This window comes from Tripterygium wilfordii, chromosome 16 (genome assembly GCF_013401445.1).
Source record: "Tripterygium wilfordii isolate XIE 37 chromosome 16, ASM1340144v1, whole genome shotgun sequence".
NCBI classification, from domain to species: domain Eukaryota; kingdom Viridiplantae; phylum Streptophyta; class Magnoliopsida; order Celastrales; family Celastraceae; genus Tripterygium; species Tripterygium wilfordii.
This window is the reverse complement of record NC_052247.1, coordinates 1,611,803-1,632,687: the sequence shown is the minus strand read 5'-3', so window position 1 is coordinate 1,632,687 and position 20,885 is coordinate 1,611,803. Positions and strand designations below refer to the sequence as shown.

Sequence of the window (20,885 nt, the reverse complement as noted above, 5' to 3'; positions counted from 1 at the left end):
TTAAATTTTACACCTATTTTCGATCTTTACTTAAACTAGAGTCATGTCAACAAATTCGATCCATGTCAACATTTTTTGACGGAAAATGTGACAGAAGGGCTAACGTGGTCCACTATCCAAAGTTGAAGGGCTTCTTTGATACGAAAAAAAAGTTAAGGGGCTTAGTTGGTCCATTTTTGAAAGTACAGGGGTTTTATCATTACTTGTCCCTTTTATCTAAGATATAAAGTACAGGGGATCAAATCCATCCATATTTTTATCCCTAAGTGAGAATGAGGGTACAAGTAGCAAAAAACCAGTTGACTGCACCTTAAATGTGAAAATTGGGAGCAAGATTCAAACAAGCATTAACCTGTTATAAGAACAAGTTCAAAATGAGAGTGTATTCTAACTCTTGACAAGTATTGACAAAAAAGACAGGATTGCTGACAGGTGAAAGTGAACCACTTGCCGCTAGTCATCCAAAAAACGGCACAAAATTTTCTCGGCAGCATTCCTTGCTACTTTCAGCGGTGGGATTAACTGTTTGCCCTGAACTGGCCAACTTCTTCTGACACAGCTGATCCCCAACGGCTTCCTCATTTTTAACCCATTGCCCTTCTTGCAAGCTCATAGCCTGCAAAATTCATCGCACCTAGCGGGGCAATCCAGAAGAACCTTGGCACTGCTCCTTTATAGAGAGCGAGCAGCCCCTCATGACGAAGTATAGAGAAGGCCACCATTGTCATTGACAATGGTCGACCCTGTCCAGCAGTCATCATACGAGTTTTTATCACATCAAAAGGAGTAGTAGTAACACCAGCTAGCCCTCCAGACAAAGCCCCAACCGTGATTACTTCCCAGGGCTCCAGTTTCCGCCCCAGAAGTACCTGGGCAGCCTAAAAAACCAATTTTGTAACGAGTAATCATGTCAACCATTTCCATTGAGGTAAACAGAAATATTCACTTTAAAACTTTTAGTATTGAAATAACGAATGAATGTTTACATATGCTTGAATGGACAATGAGATGGAAAATGTCCACGAGCACCAAATGTTGTCATCGGTAACTTAATTATTACACAAAAGTTCTATCATTTAACTTGACCTCAGCAGACACATTTGATGAAACACATTATCTAGATTTGATGAAACACTTAATAATCACTGTTTCCATGACCGTGTCCTCAGCTTGACATTATTTTGCCACTGCCACCATCAATAGAGAGCGACACTAATGACACACCACAATTTGTAAAATGTCCACAAAGTACAAAATTAGGTGTTAGAGAAGCTTATGCTACTTTCTTCAGCAATATGGAGGAACACCAAATCATATTTTACGACAAACAAGGATTCTTATTTCTGAAAATAAATCGCTAGGAAAAACAAGGCCCCTATGGTAGTATAAACTGGTTTCTGGCAGGCACTTTTCTGAAGGATATGTATTTCTTGTTGCCGTAGGTCAAGGTGGGTCATCACACAAAATGAGCTAGAAGATCAATTTGTCTTTGAGGGTATTCAATGTAAGCACAAAACATAGAAAAAAAAATCACCTTTGAAATTTGAAAACAAACATGCAATTGTTTTTTTTTCCGAGAAATTTTTGTTTTACATTCATAAATCCTCATACCTTCTTGGACTCAGTGTAAAGCCCCATGCCAGCAACATAGAATGGAAGTTCACGGCAAAGAGTAGCACCAGTCCCACGGAAAAAACCCTTTAGACCATCTTGCTGCCATGTTCCAACAATGGCCTCCCCCACATTGTCAAAAATGCCGGCCTGCAACCGCTGCTTTAATACCTCACATGGGATTCGTGCTGCTGTTCCCAGAACCGTGCTACAGAATGACGAAATTGATTGAACCTGCAGAAAATATTGAGACAACTTTTATGTCAGTTTAGATAAGGAATGAGACCAAGTGACCAACACTCTGGAAGGGCTCAGAATGTGAACTCCATGAGTGCTTCAACTATGATTCTAATAAATCAACCTCCAGTAATCTAAAATAAACTCTTCCCCTTTCAATTTGTATCCTCTATTGGCAAAAGGAACTATGCTAGAGGATGCCCTTTGAATATAGTACTTGTCTATAAACCTCGCGTGTGCACGTGCATGTAGGAGCAAACATGCACGAACACATGCACAGCCCATAGGACCAAGCATCTGCTTGACAGCAAGTTTTACACATTACATGCATTACTTGAGCTGAAGTAGACTTTCTGTTTACTATATTAACTGTCGTATATGTGATACCTATGAAAACCAGCTGCTTGAGAAGCGGAAAACTCTTTCATGTAACAAAATAGAGTGGCTTGGACAGTCCTTGAAGACAGGGACATTAACGGATTTGTCTGGGGCATTGACATGGAATGAGGCACAGCAAACACCATAAAGCCTAAAATCGCAGCTAGTGCTTTCAGTTACTAACAAAAAAATGCAAATTCAAGTAGAGGATAATTTTGACCCTTGATGAGATCTACGTTTCATTTTTATAAACTACACTGCCTTAAAAAATAAATCAATCATAACAAACACGATGACATAGATTAAAAAAAATCAGATAAAATTTTCGTGAACCACTCTTTTTCCATTCCAAAACAAAACTCATGCATACAGCAAATAATTATGGAATAGAACATCCATTTTTGTTTGGATCTGTTCAATGAGGGCATGCAGAAACGTTGGGTGATTAACAAAATAAAGACAGTGTTTACAGTCCAGATTTTACATCAAACAGCAAAAAAATTTATATTCAGAGAATATAACAATGATAACTACCTGGATATCTGGGAGTGTGGGCGCGACATTTATCAAAACAAGCTTACTCGCCTCACATAATCCAGTTCGCAAGCCATGGCTGTTCAAAGGAAAACATCAGCCAAACAAACGGGATCACTAAGCAAAAGCAAAGAGGAAAAGAAAAACAAGGACCTGGAAAACTGTCCAAGAATTGCAGGAATTGAACCCTTGTATAATCCCCTAATTCCAATTTGTGGAAGCTGTGAGATGATTTCCGAGAAGGTCAGTGCAGTAGATGCTTGCACATGAGTCTACAAAACACAAGAAATCATGAGAAGGCCTTAATATTCTGGCAACAACAATCCAAGTTTATACTCCCCTCAATAATAGAACCACCCAAAGTTTGCAAACCATATATGTATCAGAATCCTTCAAAGAACCAAGCACTTTCTTTTTTTTTTTTGCTTTGATAGATTTCAAGAAGTTGCTATTAAAAAATAATGTTCCAGGAAAAGTTGCAGAATGTTTTTAAGTATTAACAGAGGACATATGAAACACGGTGACCATTCCGCCAAAGCAGCATCCTTGGATCAGTATCTCGATAATCCTAATAAACTTTATTTTTCCTTTTCTGCATCTAATGGCCACCTGGGAGCCCAAAAGTTCTTTAGTGTAAGAACAGATTAAGCCATGCTCCTATAACAATCGTCTCAACGCAAAATGTCATTATAAGATAGATCATAAGTGAGCTTGTGAGGTATATGAAAATAAAGATTAAGAGTTTGCCTTTATTGTATCAACTGGGTGCATTAGAAAAGCGGAAAAAGCACACGAAAGCCCCCCAGCCAATGCAGATTTCAGAACATTTTCTGCAGGTAGTTCCACAGGCGGTGCAACTGCAACTACAGTTGCATCTTCAAACCGTATATTCCTGTGAGTAAGACAAAAGGGGGGAAAAAGAAAAGAATAAGTTACAGTAGTTATAAAATTATCAATAGCAACTCAAGTATCCATTCAAGTTCTTTTCTCACTAAATATGTAGTGATTACCTAGAAAAGAGAAACCATTACCATCCTAACTGAAGCACCAGGCACTACAGTAGTTTAAGAATTATTTTATCAAGTGAATATAACACACTTCCTAATTAGATGGTCAATGGTACAGAATCACAATTTCATACTTCCTCTTTAACCAAAAGCAATTCTATATAGGTAAACAACTCCTGTGCACAAGGCTCCTGTAGTGTGCAGTCGTGGATATGCAAGATGTATGTGCACCTTATCCTCACATAGTATATGAAGAATCTGTTTCCAATAATCAAACATGTAACCTCTATGTTGCGTCCTTGCAATTATATATAGAATGAATTCTCCTATGCAGACTTCTAAGGACTTAAAATACGGACCACACTTTTTGAGGGTGTGGATAAATGAAATGACAAGTGGGGCCCACTGCTTTAGGTCCCACATGTTCCAACTCTAAATCAACGGTTAAAACATAGGTCCGTATTTGAAGTCGGCGTGAGAGGATTCATATATATGTGTGTATATATATATATATATATATATATAAAAAGTCTATCATGCATTAGCAAACCTTTTTCATACTGTTCTCAAATGAGCTAAAAATTCTTACCGAGGATCATCTTGGAGTCGATCAGAAGGAAGTAGAAGCATAAAATCTCGGAAATGTCCATAAGAAATAGATTCTTCTGTGTCTGCATTCAGGAATCGCATCATGGCCAATGCACTATCTTCGTTTGCTGGAAGCCCAGCATTTTTAAGTGATGGCAGTAGTTCACTCTTTTGCAATGTCCCAGACTTGCTTAAGCAAAGAGAAGTATAAGCACGGAGAATGGTTGGTTCCCTCTGCTCCATCAAGGACAAGAACTGCTTCCAACCAAAAGAAGTGGAAAATAAGTGGCTTCTAGCACGGCGCATAAACTCTCGAGCATATCTTCGCGGTAACTTTCTCTTTGTGATTGCAATCTCAAGATCTTCCAAGTTTACTTGACCATCACCATCTCTATCCAGCTCCTCAAAGAACCTCCTTCCTGTAAGATGGTGTAGGTCAAATTGGATAGGAATTGCTAAACAAAGGAAACGCAATTGACAGTTTATCAGAAGACAATCAACAGATAATTCGATTCTTTTATTAGTGGTACTTGAAAAGAAATGGATTCGACAAATTAAAATGAATAACCGTTCATCAAACAAGAATGTTCTTCAAGTTGACACAGGATCAGAGAGAATATTCACGAAAACACATCCAATAGCCATCTGATTCTTTTACTGTTCCTACAGCCTCACTACCAACACTACATTGCGTCATACTATGGGAAAATGTTCTTCTTCTTTTTTCCTCTTTTGAAGATGTGAACTTTCCATGAGAGTTGTTTAAGATATCAACTTCACTCAGCCCAAACCAAGCAGACAACAAATAGTACGAGAAGAAAATTTACTCTCATGCTGGCTCAATCAGCATGAAACGATCCTTTCACTCATTCACATCCCACCAAAACGCATGAAACAAAACAAAAAAAAAGATCACCTACTGCATTAAAAGCCATACCTTCAGACTCTGTGTATCGAAAGAAATCCTGGACAGAAATTAGTTTCTTCTTGTCAGGATAGTCTTTAGAAGGTTGCCCCAAATGTGGCACAAGCTCAATCAGTTCAGCAAATGAAACAGTTGACAATGTTGATTTCAAACTCTCCACATTTGACGGAGGAATACTAAGTAATCCACCATCCCCCTTCTGTTGAGAGCCATCCCCCGTTCCCTCTGTATTGCCACTATTAACACCATTGTCACTCTCTTCACCAACTAAAGAAGATACTCCAACAAAACTCGTTGGTGTGCCACCCACCCTTGCGAATTTCAGATTCCCCAAAAACCCATTAACATCAGCCTTTCGGCCTTCCCAAATACTCATCAGAGCACCTAAATGATCAAACTGAGAGGTAGGAGGAGGATGCAGGGGCAAAGACCTCTTCTGTTCCGTTTCCTTTCCCTGATCAAGTTTCTGAAGATTTTGCACCAACTGACCATATATAAAGCCTATTAAGAATTCAAGTGACACGTGATTTCCATCTCTATGATTCACAACATAAGTATTTGATAGTGTAGCAGATTGATCACCCTTTAGTTCTCCATTCTTTACTTCCCATTGAACCTTTGATGATTTCATCGAATTCGAATGTTTGCACGGGCGTGAATTCCATTTATTTTCATCCCCATTTTCCTGAGACTTCTTCTTACTTATTTTGAATGGGCTCGGAAACACCAGAACAAAATTAGTAACCAACAAATTCCAAGTCACTGCAAACCGCGAGTAATTCATGCATGGCCATTCTTGATTCCCCAAATCCTTCCCTTTCAGTCCCAACAAGTTCTTGATGGGAACTTTGATTGACAACCCTCCTTTCTTCTTCTTCTCTTCAGTATTCACCACGGACTGCCCATTACAACCATTACTATTCTTCTTCAAAGCAAAGATCTGAATCTTACTATCACTATCCGAAATATTCACTCCATTCACTAATTCTAGGCTCTTGGCTTTATTCTTCGGCCCTGCCCAGCAAGTTTCAAGGTCTTTGACAGCTTTCCGAATCCCTGATTCAAGCGGTGAAAACGCCACCTGAATTGAGTTGAAAAACGACTCCGCTGGATGAACACTTGCGGACTCCATTATCATTCTCTCTCCTTCACTACACTTCCGTCGTCAACTTCAACAGTTCAACAACAATCACACAAGTTCCCGCACAAAAACAACGCAAAACAAAATCTACACCAGATTCTATAAGAAGTCAAAGAAAGCGAAATTACAGTGATCGAGCTGAACCGCCAATGAAGCAACCGCGAATTCAACTTGCAATGACACTGAAACGAGTAGCATTGTGAAGATTGTTTCTTCGGGCATTAATCTCAGGCAACAACACTCAACACAGCATACAGAATGAACGTTACAGAACAGCTAGCGAGAGAGCCTAGCATCAGAATGGACATGGAAGAGCAAAATTCATAACGACAAAAAAGAGAGAAATTAAGTGCCCGATTTGGATTGAGAGGGATAAACTGGATTATTAAGACAGAAATCAAAAGTCAATGCACTAATCTTAATTCTTTTGTAAACATTATCTTTGTTCTTTAATTATGATTTTAGAGGCCAAGTTTGATATCAGGCCTAAATCCAGCCCAAAGGCTAACGGCCCAAATAATTTCCAGTCTAAGGGTTCATGGGCCAAAGGGGAGCACCAGTCCAATCACATTAGCCGGCCCAACAATATGTTTTTGTTTATGATTTTTTGCACTTTAATTTATTCTAATAGATAATTTACTTTGATTTCTATTTTCTTATTTATTTCTTGTGTTTTTGTTTGGACGGAATGTATTTTGGTAATTAATTTTTGCAAAATTGATCGAATTTTTTCAAGGATTAATTTCATTTTTATTTTGTGTAAAATTTTCTTAATATTTGTACTAAACGTCTACCCAAAATAAAATTTTATTAAAATATAATATCAAGAGCCTAGTCACTAGTTATTATTAGAATAAAAAACACACAAGATCCATACACATGGTGAAGAATTTGATCTCGCCCATTACAAAGATGCATCAAATACAATCACTCCTAAGCAACACAGCATTGTCTTCCTCTCCTTGACACTGAACACAATAGAGGAGATAGGGAAGAAAACAAACACAAATCTACAACTAAACAAATTATATGTCTCCCAACCCATTTCAACTACACAACAAATAGCACATCTAAGAAGTAAAGTTGTTAAGAAGAGCAAAGACAGATGATCACAAAGAGAACAAATGATAATATGGTGAGCAGAAGACGGCTCTGACGACACAAATCAGAGTCCCCCCAACTTCCATTTATTCACTCTGTGATTTGTTTCCCTTTGCATGAGCTTATAGATCTTATATCAGGTGCAGGAACTACCCGCTCTAACCGTTGCTTAATATCTCTTCCATTTGCACTACAACGTCCTTGATTGAACCGGTTTCCATTCTTGGAGGACCAGAGTGTCTCCTTGGCCCAGCTGGGGAAGCAGTGAATGAAAGCCGCTTCTTTGCAGAACCCAGCAATCCCTTCTCTGGTGTCCCATTCTTATCTAAGCCTAATGGACTCAGCCGTGACTTGGCTTTTGCTGACTTCGTGGGTGCCATGTAACTCGGAACTGCAGGTGAGCTTGCGAGGCTTTCATCATCTCTCACTGACGATGCTGCAATACTATGCCTTCGATACCGCTCAGACTGGACACTGAACGTGCTCCTAGAGTCATCATCCCCTTCCCAGCCATTTCCTCTAAGGCTTGCTTGTTTTGTCATTCCACTTACGGATGATGTTGATGGTGCTTTTGAGGGAGGGGTTGAAGGGGAATGGCGACTTGGAGGTCGGTTCAATTTAGGGCCAGTAGGTGAAGGCTTATTATCGCGGCGAGAATAGGATTTGCTGATTTCCCCGACAGACATGGCGCAGCTTGTTGTGCTCTTGATGGAGGAGCGATCATTGTTATCTACTGCACTTCGGCTCTCCCATGGGCGAGCTGCCATCCAACGCTCCAACCAACTCCAACCCCAGTGAGGATTGTTTGGATCCATAAATGTTGGGTTTGCAGACTTTGAGGAGTTCTTCCCCATTTGCTATTATAAAAACATCGACAGTGTTAGTCTTCATTTAACATTGAGTATTGGAAACTGCAGGGTTTAAGATAGTTAACACAATGTTTATTTTATTGTGTGCCTAACAGCCTAAGTCATGAAGGTCAAGTGTCTAATCCAAATTTAATTCTCAAAGTTGATAAACAGTGAGGCTTTTATTATCCAATAGTTGGGGGTTCAAGAAAAAAGGGAAAGTTTGGTACCTGATGAGAGTATGCATAGGCCAGTGCCCTTTCTCTTCTCAGAGCAGCTTCTTGCCTGCTCTGAAGACTAGCTTCAACTTCCTCTTTAGATTTTGCACTATCATTCCAATCTTCACCCACCTGTTGTAGAACTCATTAGCATATTCAACCCATACGTTAATACTGCATTACGTATGCATATGACGTTCTGACTACACATGGAAAGCGAGGAAGAGTCAAAATACGGCTGAAACCAAAACCAGAAGGGCCCAAGAAAGTTTAACGCTTAAATTGGAAAAAAAATTGTCAACTTTTCTTAAGATTAATAAGCAACTCAAATTGATTGTCAGATGCAAGCCCAAAGAAAATGAAAATCTGGAATCCAAAACAGGAATACGATGGACAAGATGAAAGAAAATATTGGAAAAACAACATGGGATATAGTAGATATCAAGAGCATGAATCTGAGTCCAAAAGACAATGAAAAGTGTAAAACAAAAGTACTCACAGAAGCTCTCAACTTCTCGAGCTCCTTCTCGTGTTTATGTTGGAGTTGTTGTTGAAGGGCTTGGTTCTCCTCTGACATTCTAATCCTCCTAGCACGAATCTGAGACTGCACACGTGCAAGAGTTTGCATGCACCGTAACGTGGTAGTGGCTTGACGTTTGACAGATTGCCCTTGTATCAACGATTTCAGCCTTACCAACCCTCTCAAGGCCCGCAATGCCCTCCTTGCCTGAAAATCCAATGGTAAGAATAGTATATGGAGCTCCTTACTCTGAAAATGGTCCCTACTACAACAAGACTCAGTACAATTCATAACATATTTTCCTGAAGTGATTAGATCACATTTTCTCTGCATGTTGTCAATGTTTCCAAAGCATTATGTAATGTGAATATATGATCATGAAAATATTCAGCAAATGCAGATTATTGAAATCAATTTCAGAAAGAGAAATTTCATCCACAAGGCAACTTATCATTCAATGCAATACGGAATGCACTTCGTGATCTAGGTATACAGAAACGGCAACCAACAACAGCAAATTCCAATTAATCGACCACACCCTTAATGGATTATAGAAACTATGAAACAAACTAAGTAAATAATATGCCAATTGCCCTGACACTTTTAGCTTATTTGAGAGTAAAATAACACCTTAATCCATAAGTATGAAGTTTTTAGATAATAACTTTTAGATACATTAATTACTCAAGGCTTTCTAATAAAGCAAAGAACTAGTAAGAAAATAGACAAGTACTTGGACTAAATGGAAATCTATTCATACCAAATATCCTCGAAAAGCCGTTTGAATCTTGATAGCTGCTATTTCCTCTTTCGACTTTCCAGAGTAATGGGAAACAGTGCTGGTGAGGCGAACAACCTCAGCAGCAGCATGAGCGGCTGCAACAGCCGCCTCCGCCGCAACAGCTGTGGCAAATGCGACAGAGTAGGCATGCTTGCTTTGTTCATTCTCCACTTCAGCTAGTTTCACATCTTCTATGGCAGGAGGAGGCGCAAGAGAAACGTCCAATTCAGCTGTTTCCTCAGACAAGGAAACTGGATCCAAGTTCTTTTGTTTCCCAAACCACTTCTTGGATTTATTGGACTTCTGAACAATGTAATGCATTTATGTTCATTGTTCAGTTATGGAAAAAAAAAATTAAAATAGCCTACAACAAGTAGAGTCATAAGAAATCTAATAAAGCCCAAAATAACCAAACCTTTTCCTTTTTATTCTTTGAATCAGGACTGAGGGCTTTCTTCACTGCAGAGAACCAGTTTCCTTTCTTACCCATTTCCTCCTATACAAGGCCAAGAAACCCAAACTTACGAGATAAAATGCGAGGACTTTCTGGTGTGAGATTGGAAGGTGAAATTGATCTATAATTTATCACAAACCAAAAGAGAAAATTAATTAACAGGCTCTAAAAGGAAACAATGACAAATCTGATATTAGATCTGTAATAAACACTACCCATAAACATTATCAACAAAGAATTTAGAATCGGAGAAGAAAAATGAATTAAAATTTGAAAATAATACGGACCCGCCAATCAAACAGTGAGAAATTTGGAGACTTTTAACCAATCAGTAAATAAAACAAACAAATGGCGAACAACCCAGATGGCAGAATCACAAGATCTTCAAACACAAGAAAGAAAAGAACAAAAACAGACAAACCCAGTTCAGAAATTCCAATTCGATACAAACCCCAACGTAGAGAATGTGACAAAATTTTATCCCAAAACGCAAGCTGAAGTACCTGAGCAAGAAGAATCCACAGATCTCTCCGTGAAGGATCAGAAACTGGGTCTCATAGACATTAAAGAAGAAAATACCCAAACGAGAGAGTAGGCACGCGTGTCATGTGATGTGAGAGAGATGGGGATCAGATCTTGCCAAAGAAAACTTCAACGATAGGAAACGGAAGGAAAGAATAACAACAGCCTGGAGGAGCTGGGTCTGTTTCGGGTGGGGCCCGAGTTCTGAGGTGTCTGGCTGTTAGAGAGAAGAGTGGGGCCTACTTGATTATGATCCCTTCAGTTTTAACAAAAAAACAGCGGCAACGGCAACAATAAAAACAGAAATATTTCAGATAAGGATCTCATCGGTTGATAATTCAGTGGTTGTTAAGTTGTACCCACATAATTTTATGTGAATTATATAAGATATGTGAATTTCACATATTCACTCCAATTATGATAGTGATTCCAATAATTGGTATCCCAATTCTATTAGTGATTGAGTTCTACGCATAATGTACAACGTATAAGACATGTAGAGTTAACAAAATCATTTAGATTTTGTACATCCAATTCCACAACTAAGATATCTAGAATTCTGATTTTTATCATTTTCGAATTCATTTATATTTTTTGCGTCCAACTGACTAATTGAGCCATTAAGATGGAAAATGTTGAAATCTTTATCATTTTTTGGCAATATTTTATGGTCTTTAAAGCACTAAATAAGATGATTACGTAATTAATATCATGTTTTATTATAGAGCTCCCAATGCGAACGATGACTTTTTCTGTACTTCAACATGTCATCATAGCTACCCCACTTCCAAAGGTCATCTTTGTTAGTAGTTACTCTCACTCTCAAGGAAGCGCGTATTTAAAAGCAGGACCTTCTATAGAATGGAGCGTCTTCTACACGTTGATAAAGGCGCGTGTAAAATATGTTGCTTTGAAGTGCAATACCAGGATCTTTGTAATAGTCTAATAGTCATAGATGCTTAGACTGAGCACATGATGACATCACGGTTTTTATAACGTGTAACAGACTGTTAAATAATCCCTAAAAAAAACTCTGAAATCTCACTTTCTATGAACCCTTTTAAGGTTGAGTTATCCTCGATGTACAAGGATAAGGCATACTCAATAAGTGGAATTCTCAATTTTCTCTCAATGGATGTGAAAATGGACTAAAACAGTGAGTGTGATATCTATTATCTATGATATCAATCAATCAATCAATCAATTACAATATATAAAGTCCATAGATTTAGAGTTATTCTGTGGCGAGTTCCCTCGTTTTTTAATACTCGCGCGGCTTTTGCTTCACTTTCTCCAGCGCAACGTCGTCGTTTCTAGCTAATTTCGGGACACCCAAAACGACGTCGTTCTTCGGCTCTCGAATTTTGTTCCGTTTGGGGTGCTCCGTGTTTCGTCGTCTCTGGCGAGTTCATAGCCAATTTTGTACGCGCGCGAGTCCAGAGCCAAATTTCTTTCAACCTGTTCTGCGGTTCATGTATCTACTTTTCCTGCCTTTTCAGTGATTGTCACTTGCACACTTGCAGGTCTTCCTTCGGTTGTCTTGCTTTCTTGTGGGTTCATGTATTTACTTTTCCTGGCTTTGCAGCAGTCTTCGTTCTGTTTCTTTCTTCGGTTGTTCTCCAGTTCTTTCTTCGGCTTGCCGCGGGTGGTTGGGGTGTTTATCGGTGAGTTGGTGGGTTTAGGGGCTTTCGTGCTGTCTTTGCTTCGATTTTCTTGGCCGTTGCTCTTGCTTTTTGTAGGTTCATGTATTTGCAGACGATCTTGAGTGAAGAAAGCGATAATGGAAGAACATACGTGCTTCGACTACCTCGGGCGTCGAATCAGAGCCGATTTCTCTGATCAACTCATCTCTTCCCATGCTATCTCCGATTCCGCCCTCCCCTTCTCCTCCACTGTCGTCGTTCACGTGCACAAATACAGCAAGACGAGTGCACATATCTATTTCCATTAGTTTCTATTTCGATTGAATTGAACTCTATGGACTGTGTGTATGTCTCTTTGTTTAAACTGTGCAGATGCCGAGTTCGGCTTCCCGATTCATTGTGGTACAGCTAGCTCACGATGGGCATCAGTGCTTGAACAATTATATGTAAGATCGTGTCTCTCTTCGTGGTCTTTGGTGGTTGTAAGATTTTGGGTTTCATGGTCGGTAACAATTTGACTATTTATTTTGCTTATCTATGCTGGAACTACGTGATCATTCCAAAACTGCATGAGTCAGAAGTGATTTGGAGCAGAGATTATAAGAAGTCATATCGTGTTCATATCATGGTTTATGTGCATCAAAATTTAAATCCATGTTTTATGGCTTGACCTGTACATCTCCCGCGGGTGATTGGGGTAATTTGTGCTTACTTTCTCTTCTCGCAGATGAAGAAAGAAGAAATTTGGGAGAGGCGACAGCAAAGGCTTCACTCGACGAAAAAAAGAGGTAACTTCCAATTACTCTTCCAACTTTTTCTCTGTTTCTTTGTCGTCCTGCAAGAACTGTTGTGATTAGAAGCAGGGTCTCTGCGTGATGTAACGAAGATGGCCTTTTTGAGGAGGGCGCTATTGTGGGGTTATTTATGGGCTAAGCAGCTGACTCTGTTGTCCATCCTTTGCAACACAGTTTTTTTAGAACCCATTCCCATGTAATAATTGACTTATGATTTTGGTAACCAAGCAAATAGTCTTGCTCACTTGCTTATCACTGAGACTTTTTTGGTAAGAATGCATCACATCACTTTACTTGTGTTTGTTCAAGTTGATAGTTGCAAGGTCTGAGAAAATAGAAACAAATGTTTTGCATCTTTAGAGTCAGAAGGAATTTGGTTATTAATTTGTGGTCTTTGACTTGAATATTACATAGACAATGGAGAGATCAAGGTCTCAAGAAATTGGAATTTTTAGAAAGAAGCCTGCTCATTTGTTGTAAATCTTCAAGGTATGGTTTGTTTGACGCAAATTACTGTTGTGCGGATTTTGGGAGTTTGAGATTTATATTTGTATTTAGAAAGAAGCACACTGAAAATCCAAAGAAGGTGGATAACATCCTTCATAGGCCTCCCCTTTACGGTTGTTTTCTCTCTCCTTTTCCTTGGTTTTTCTTTTGTTTCTTGATGCAGGTCTCTCTCAATTTATTATCAGCGCTCCTCTTCTTCACAAGAAGAACCCCCATGACGATTCATGATCCAGGCCAGGTTCATCTTTGAATATTCACTTTCCGTCTCTTTTTACTTAATGATTGCTTTGTTCTTAAAGAGATGAAGTTGATTGGTTTTTGATTATTTTGCTTATGTTATTGAAAATCTATTTTTCGGGAAATTGTAATTATTTCTATAGAATAGCTTTTCATTCCCCAACTTTTTCACGTAAAATCAACTGAAAGTATTGTCAAATCGATACAACTTCGCTGTCCTGTAAAAATGAATCCACGCATAGACAGAAACTGGTAAAAATCCTGTGAATAGTACACAAAGCTGTAGGATCAAAGTAAAGTTCTTCGAGATGTATTGATTCCGTACAGATCGATAATCCAATAAATATTCCCGACCGTACGCATAGATAGAGGAGGTCAGAGAAGAAGTTAAGAGCACAGCGAACCATAGCTCAAAGCCAAATAGCAAAACAGCAGGCCTGCGAAGAAGATACTCCAATTATCATCGATTCTCTATAAACACTTATTAGTCATGCCAATATCTCCAAGGCTGGTGGATCTTCGATTGACTCACTTCTATGTCTCCCTTTTCTGCTTCTTTCCAGGGAGCTTCGGTCTTTCGTATTGGGCATGAGGCAGAGGAAGCTATCAATTATTTCCACAAATCTTACCTTGACATTTGCAGAAACACATGTGGGGTATGTACCCACCATCATTCGTTCTTTGTTATGTTGTCCTTCTCTCTTTCTTCCTTCTATTCATTTTCTTTACGAAGACTTTGAATGCTTAAGTTTTAAAGTGTTTTTTTTACATCTCTGTATAGCGCAACAAATCCCTCATCTATTGTTTCCTAATATAATTTAAAATGGTTTTCATGTCCTTATCTTGGCATGATCTCAGGAGTCCTTGGTTGGGTTGTGTCGGTCACATTGGAGCGTTTCTGTGCGATGCTGTCATAAATGTAATGCTAATTGGGCATCAAACTGTCTCTTATTACATTACATATGTATAAATTTGAAAAAATTGGGGCGTTTCTGTGGCGAGTTGAGGGTCCTTTTTTGTACTCTCGCCAATGGGCTTAGTTTTACAGCAGTTGTGGCCAGGAAACGATGTCCCTTTTACAGCACTGATTGTGTTACGAGCTATATCGCTGCTTAGATGTTGCCATGAAATCTAATCAGATGTGAGGAGAGTGCTTCGTAGGTATGATTTCAAATTTCAAATTGAGTTAATATTTAGTGCTGTAATTCTCATTTTTCTTTACACGTTATGCGGCATTGACCCAAAGGTGAGGGAAACTTTGAGTCATGGGTATTGGGTAGAATAAGCATGTCCATTGAAGAGAATCCAAGCTTGGCCACTAAGCAGAGAATGGTGGAGTCAAGTAAGACAAAATTATATTGTTTTGATACTCACTTACATGGTTTTTCTTGGTGCATGACAGAGAATCGTAAGATTCCTTCTACAGTAGAAAATTTAAGGCAAATTATTGTTACTCTTCTTTGGGGATCAATTCATTGCATGGTTTTGATGCTTGATGAGCATAGTAGTAAAAAAGAATGAACGTTCTTTTTTTTTTTTGGGAACCATTGAAAGAATTCAGCGAATGGTAGGATGCTTGATGAGTGTAGTAGTGAAAATGAATGTTTTTTTTGGAGACCATTAAGGACATGCTTTGTTTTAGAGGATTTTAGGGAAAGCTGTATTCATTTTTTTTTTCCTGCAACACCACTGTTGAAAGTGGTTTGGTTAAACATATATGTAGCCAATTCAAATTGAGAATACCAGTTAGTATTTTCCCTGATTGTCATCTGTGATCTCAATTTCTAACAACAATGGTCATATCTATTTAAAGTGCATGCTATTAGGGCTTTTTTGTGGCGAGTCCCACTGCTTTTCAGCTGAGCTTCATCTCTGGTGAGTGCCTACTGTTACGATTTTCTTTATTATTCTTGCCTCATTCTCTAAACTTGACAATAGATACTCTGTGCATGTGGTGTTATGATTTTCTTTAATAGTCTTGGCTCCTTCTCTAAACTTGACAATGGATATTTTATGCATCCTTGCTTGCAGAAGTTGAGTGTCTCTTGCTTCGAGGCTGCTTTTTTTTCTTACTAGGAAGTCAGGTCCAAGCTCTCCAATGTTCAACAGGATCATCCGTGATTCATCCACAGATGAGTATTCCAATAATAAATCAGCTGCTCTGATGGAAAATCCATTGTTTTCGCAAGTGGACGCGGCGAAGGTCACAGTGGGATCCCTAACTCCATCCTCCTTGCCAGTTTTAACTTCGATTACAGTTTTATCTCTGCATAGCCGGTAATACCTTCAGTTCTCCCCTCTATTGTTCTAACTGATGATACATAAGTCATTTCTTGATCTTTCTTGATGTAGTTTTGGGGGAGAATATAAATATTAAAGTGGTGAACTCATTTGAACTCAAATAACCTCAAATTGGAACTTTGGTTTTCTTTGAACCCTTTCTTAGAAAGACGAAAATTAACTGCAGGTTTTTGGTTTCTGGAGCCCACCTTTCCTGAAACTTCTTTGCCTTCACCCTTTTACATCTTAGAGTTTTCACTCTTTGCTAGGGTAAAATTCTGCTCATATAATGCTCTTATTTTCTTGGTTATTGAAATGGAAGAGGTCACTCTGTTTATACTTCTTTGTGTTCATGGCTGTTTACTTTTTCTTTGGGTTTATTTGTAGGAGAGGCTCATTCACTTGGAGTAAAAGAGCTATTGTACGAGGAAAAATTAGAATACCAAGAGATCTTGGTTTTTAAGGTATGCATTTGTAAATCACACACGCGGTAGTTATCTTGAGACTGGTTTACCTAAACATATACCTTATTTATGTCTATATTGGTGCCAAACTCTTTTTCTTTTATATGCAGTCCTCAACATATGGGAAAGTGCTTGCAAACAGACTGAAATTCATGTATTTCCAACAACCACGCACAAATGGAAGAGCCTAGAGGAGCGACTTAACAAATTGCAGGTTCTTCTTTACAGGTGAGGTGAGGACATGATTGATAATCTGGAGGATGGTTACACATAGAGAAAATATGGACAAAAGGCTGTCAAGACTGCTGTTCTTTTGTTCCGTACTATTTTTTTTTGTTCTTGGGTTCAGCACTTAGCATGTGTTTGTGCTCACTATTCTTTGGATATTTTGGACAGATCAGTAAAACTAAAGATGACATAGTGAAGCTTTTTGACAGTATTGAACAATATCGTATGTTTGTTATCTGCTATACTTCCTTTTTGTCCCAAATGTCGTTTTACAGGCATCGCCTCATTTTATGCTGCTCCCACTACTAAATATACTAACACCTATGTTATTTCAAATTTTCAATGTGATCTAATGGATACTTTGCTATGTATTTCCTTGATGTGGATGATGGGGCCTTTTACTTTGATGAGAAAGTTAGTGAGTGCACTTGAGCATAAAGGTCCTCTGTCAACTACTTCCTCTCTGTGAAACGTCGAAAAAAAAATACCCGCAGCAGAGCGCGGGCTACACGCTAGTATATATATATATTATCTAAAATTGGAAGATTTCGCGTGATTTCGTGGCGAGTCCGAACCTGTTTTCCTTAGTCGCGCGGTTGGGCCTTTCACACGTCCAAAGTTGACCGTTGGATTCGTTCCAATTCTGCTCTCATCTAACGTCGTTCACAGAGTCCCACTACCGACAAAAGAAGGCTCACAAGAGAGACAAAGCTTTCGTGCGTGCATCTCCTTTCCTTCACGGGTTGATGGCGTCATTTAGACGAAAGATTCTGGTGCATGCATCTGCTTTTCTTTATGGGTTATTGGCGGCTTCTACACGATTTGTCTTGCAACCTTTCATCTTCCTTCTCTTCCTACTCTCTCTCAACTGGGTTAACGGGTTCTTTCCTCTTCTCTCTCGCATCGTTCTCGGCTACAATGAACGGAAAAAGGTGAGATAAACGTAGGCAGAGTCAAAGGAGTTCTCGGCCGTCTCCTTCCCCCTCTCTCTGTCAAAGTTCTTACTCAATTTTTCTTTGGTTGTAGGTCTAATTCATCTGCAGATTATCGTTGGTGTCACTGATTTTCAGAACCAGAGTTTGGCAAAGGCGACGAAGCCAGATAATGAACGCTTGGTGAGTTTTATGGCTTTGATCAAACCAATTTCCTTCCGCACGGCTCTTTCATAGTACTTTTGGGTTCATATGGGTTAATGCATCTTCCGCGATTCGTGCATCTTTGTTGAGTTTTGTCAGCTGCCTTGGATCTTCTCTCCCCAGGTAAAAACCCAAATTTGAAATTGATTTTTGTTCACGACCCAATGGATTTTCGTCGACTGAGTTCATATCGTTTTTGGGTTCATATACACTTGAAATTTCTGATTTATTTTGTTCTTCAGTTGTAGCTATTTGGTTTGGGTTTGTCCTTCTTGGTTTGATGGGTTTTAGGCCTCTGTTCCTACTATTGTTTGCTTTATTTGTTCACATGGTAGGTGTTAGTTTGAGATTTATGATTGGGTTTGAATCATTTGATTACTATGTTCTGTGTTGTTTTTTTACTCAGTATTTTGATGCTTAAAATAGAGGGTTCCATTTAATCACTCCATTTAAATCAATCTCTTGAACTGGCTGAGAAAAATATAGAATCAAAATTTCATAGCTCCAATGAAGAACTAAGTTGGAAACCAATTACTGCATGAAGAACTGCATGTCTGTTGTGTTCATATATTTTTTTTCTGCACATCAGGCTATTAAAATTGAGATTTTGTTTCGTTTCCAGCTTCGATTCTAGCAATTTTATTTGCGTTTTGCATCTTTTGATTTATGGGATTTGGATCTTTGTTGCTGCTATTCTTCAAGGTTATTGACATGGCTTCAACTTCTTTATGCTTTGTGTCCTTTCTTCACTGATATATTTTGTTTCCTTATCCTTCAGATTTTCTTCTGCTATTGTCAGTTGTTTCGAGGAGTTTGAATTTTGTTTTCATCATCTGCTGGGGTTTGCTTGGTTCGTAATTCTCAGTTAAGGTAATATATGATTCTGAAGTATTTTGGCCATTATTCTTTTTGCCTGTTTGTTGCGGTAATTTTTTTTCCAAGGTTCTTTTTCTTTTTTTTTGTTTTTTGCTTCTATTGCCTTTATATGTTGTTATTTTCCAAGTCTATGATTGCTACGTTGCTATATGGTTCCTCCTATTTCATATATATGCTTCCTTCTATGGTTCCTATTATTACTTTGTTGCTATTCATCATAGGTTTATTCTCTTCCTGACTTCTTCGCCTACTTTTTGTTTGTCATAAGCAGAGTTGTTCAGATTTGGTTGCTACGGTAAGCTTTACCATCTGTTGTTCTGCTTCTATTTTTTGGATGCATGTCCTTTTTTTCCAGGTTCTTTAAGAAGTCATACCATTCTCATTTCTGCTTCATTTTGTACATTTTTTTGGTTGTGCCAAAAAAATGTTGCTTCAAAATAAGAGAAGCAATAAATTTTAAAAAGACTAACCTTGGTGAATTTCTCTTTTGTGGTGCAACAGGAAACTCAGTAGTTTCTCAGTGAACCTGGTGACAGTCGATCTCTCTCACATAATCGAATTATCATTTCCGAAGCCACAAACAAGGTACTTTGCACTACTCCTCCTTTAATGTTGATTGAAGAATGGACCTTCAAGATGATGCCCAGATGCACTAGCATGAATGATAAATTGTTGTAGGTTATGTTTCTGTTAACAAATGAACTAGATTTAAAGGTTAATATTTTCTTGCATGCAGACCTCTGTTTACCAATATGCCTTAGACAATCTGGGGAATTTTCCAAATGGTCAGCTACAGCAAAGTGTGACTCCTAATGATTTCTCCCTTACTCCCTATGACTATGGAAGTAAGTTGTCAAATTGACTATGTCCTATGAGGTCAATAGCTTTATTTGTTCCATTACACTCAAAAATTTTATAGATTGTGATACTACTACGCCGTATCAATGCTATTTTTGTGATTGTTTGTACCTACATTTGGTACTTTTTTAGGAGTTCTGTTAACATTTCCCTAACTTTATATTTCTTTCCATTAATTACATTTTTACTGGGAACTTTCCCAAAAGCTAAATGTTAGTGACAGGATGATTTTGGTTTAGGCCTGAAATATAATCTTAATACTTCTTTGTGGCCCTCATTGGTGTAACCGACATCAAGTTGAATATAAGTCCTCTATTTGTTCTCTCATATTCTCTATCGCCATTGACGGATTTGACTGATAATTTTATTTTTGCTATATGGTAGGATGTCATGTAAGAATTCAAAGTGCAGGTCATTCCCACTTTGTGATTGTAAAGACAGGGAAGAAAGTGGCTGCGATGGTTTGTGCCAAGAAGAATGAGCCTAGGAAGAAGATTGAAAACGACATGATTTTCCAAGCTGCTGCTTAGCTTCAAACTTTCGTTGCCTCAGTAGAAGTTTTATACACTCTACCCTTATATGTGTTATCTTTATGGTACTATCTGAAGCTTTGAAGAATGATAACATTAAGATAGTGCGCGTTGGTTGGTTTATGATGAACACTACATTTATTTACCAGAAATGCAACTTGGTCCAATTTCTTTCTCATCTATTACTATTTATGATGGTAACAATAGGCTCTAATCCTAATATAAGCATATTTTCAAAACAAACACAGTTCAAAACAAACAAAAAAACGAGCCCGCCGCATCGCGCGGGTAGTTGTATCAAAGCTCCAAAATAGTAGCTCTTGAGAACGTTCGCATGTGAGAAGTCTCCCTCATTGAGTAATTTATAAAAATGCTTACAGGGCTAGGTTTATCCCAACCACGGAGTAATAGCTCATTTAGTTATATATCTGGGATAAAGACGTATGTTGTTAAGGTCAAGAGTTCGA

General features: G+C 38.5%; 1 protein-coding gene, 2 long non-coding RNA genes and 1 pseudogene across 19 annotated transcripts; 2 read left to right on the top strand and 2 right to left on the bottom strand.

The window, feature by feature from the left end:
- Positions 1 to 285: 285 nt before the first annotated feature.
- Positions 286 to 6,817, bottom strand: LOC119981359 (annotated as a pseudogene).
- Positions 6,818 to 7,239: 422 nt separating this feature from the next.
- On the bottom strand, positions 7,240 to 11,003 carry LOC119981478 (protein IQ-DOMAIN 1-like). Of its 3 annotated transcripts, none has more exons than XM_038824610.1 (6): positions 10,847 to 11,003; positions 10,305 to 10,464; positions 9,869 to 10,192; positions 9,088 to 9,315; positions 8,601 to 8,720; positions 7,240 to 8,379 (listed from the first exon to the last, which is right to left on the bottom strand). In XM_038824610.1, exons 2-6 carry the CDS (start codon positions 10,377 to 10,379, stop codon positions 7,681 to 7,683), a joined length of 1,446 nt encoding a protein of 481 aa, XP_038680538.1. In that variant the 5' UTR covers positions 10,380 to 10,464; positions 10,847 to 11,003; the 3' UTR covers positions 7,240 to 7,680. The 3 variants fall into 3 exon arrangements, with proteins under 3 accessions (XP_038680538.1, XP_038680539.1, XP_038680540.1); XM_038824611.1 differs by having other exon boundaries at positions 10,305 to 10,435; positions 10,847 to 10,999; XM_038824612.1 differs by having other exon boundaries at positions 10,305 to 10,431; positions 10,847 to 10,993.
- A 1,370-nt stretch (positions 11,004 to 12,373) lies between these two features.
- LOC119981155 lies at positions 12,374 to 17,537 on the top strand. Of its 15 annotated transcripts, none has more exons than XR_005464045.1 (8): positions 12,376 to 12,954; positions 13,236 to 13,296; positions 13,717 to 14,047; positions 14,610 to 16,323; positions 16,714 to 16,790; positions 16,901 to 17,018; positions 17,187 to 17,241; positions 17,434 to 17,503. It is a non-coding gene; the product is annotated as an uncharacterized LOC119981155 (long non-coding RNA). The 15 variants fall into 15 exon arrangements; XR_005464047.1 differs by having other exon boundaries at positions 17,438 to 17,452; XR_005464042.1 differs by lacking the exon at positions 17,434 to 17,503 and having other exon boundaries at positions 14,610 to 15,207; positions 15,860 to 15,921; positions 16,078 to 16,323; positions 16,901 to 17,280.
- A 692-nt stretch (positions 17,538 to 18,229) lies between these two features.
- Positions 18,230 to 20,596, top strand: LOC119981154. Its single transcript, XR_005464033.1, has 6 exons — positions 18,230 to 18,277; positions 18,933 to 19,024; positions 19,302 to 19,325; positions 19,532 to 19,615; positions 19,767 to 19,875; positions 20,273 to 20,596. It is a non-coding gene; the product is annotated as an uncharacterized LOC119981154 (long non-coding RNA).
- Positions 20,597 to 20,885: the final 289 nt, after the last annotated feature.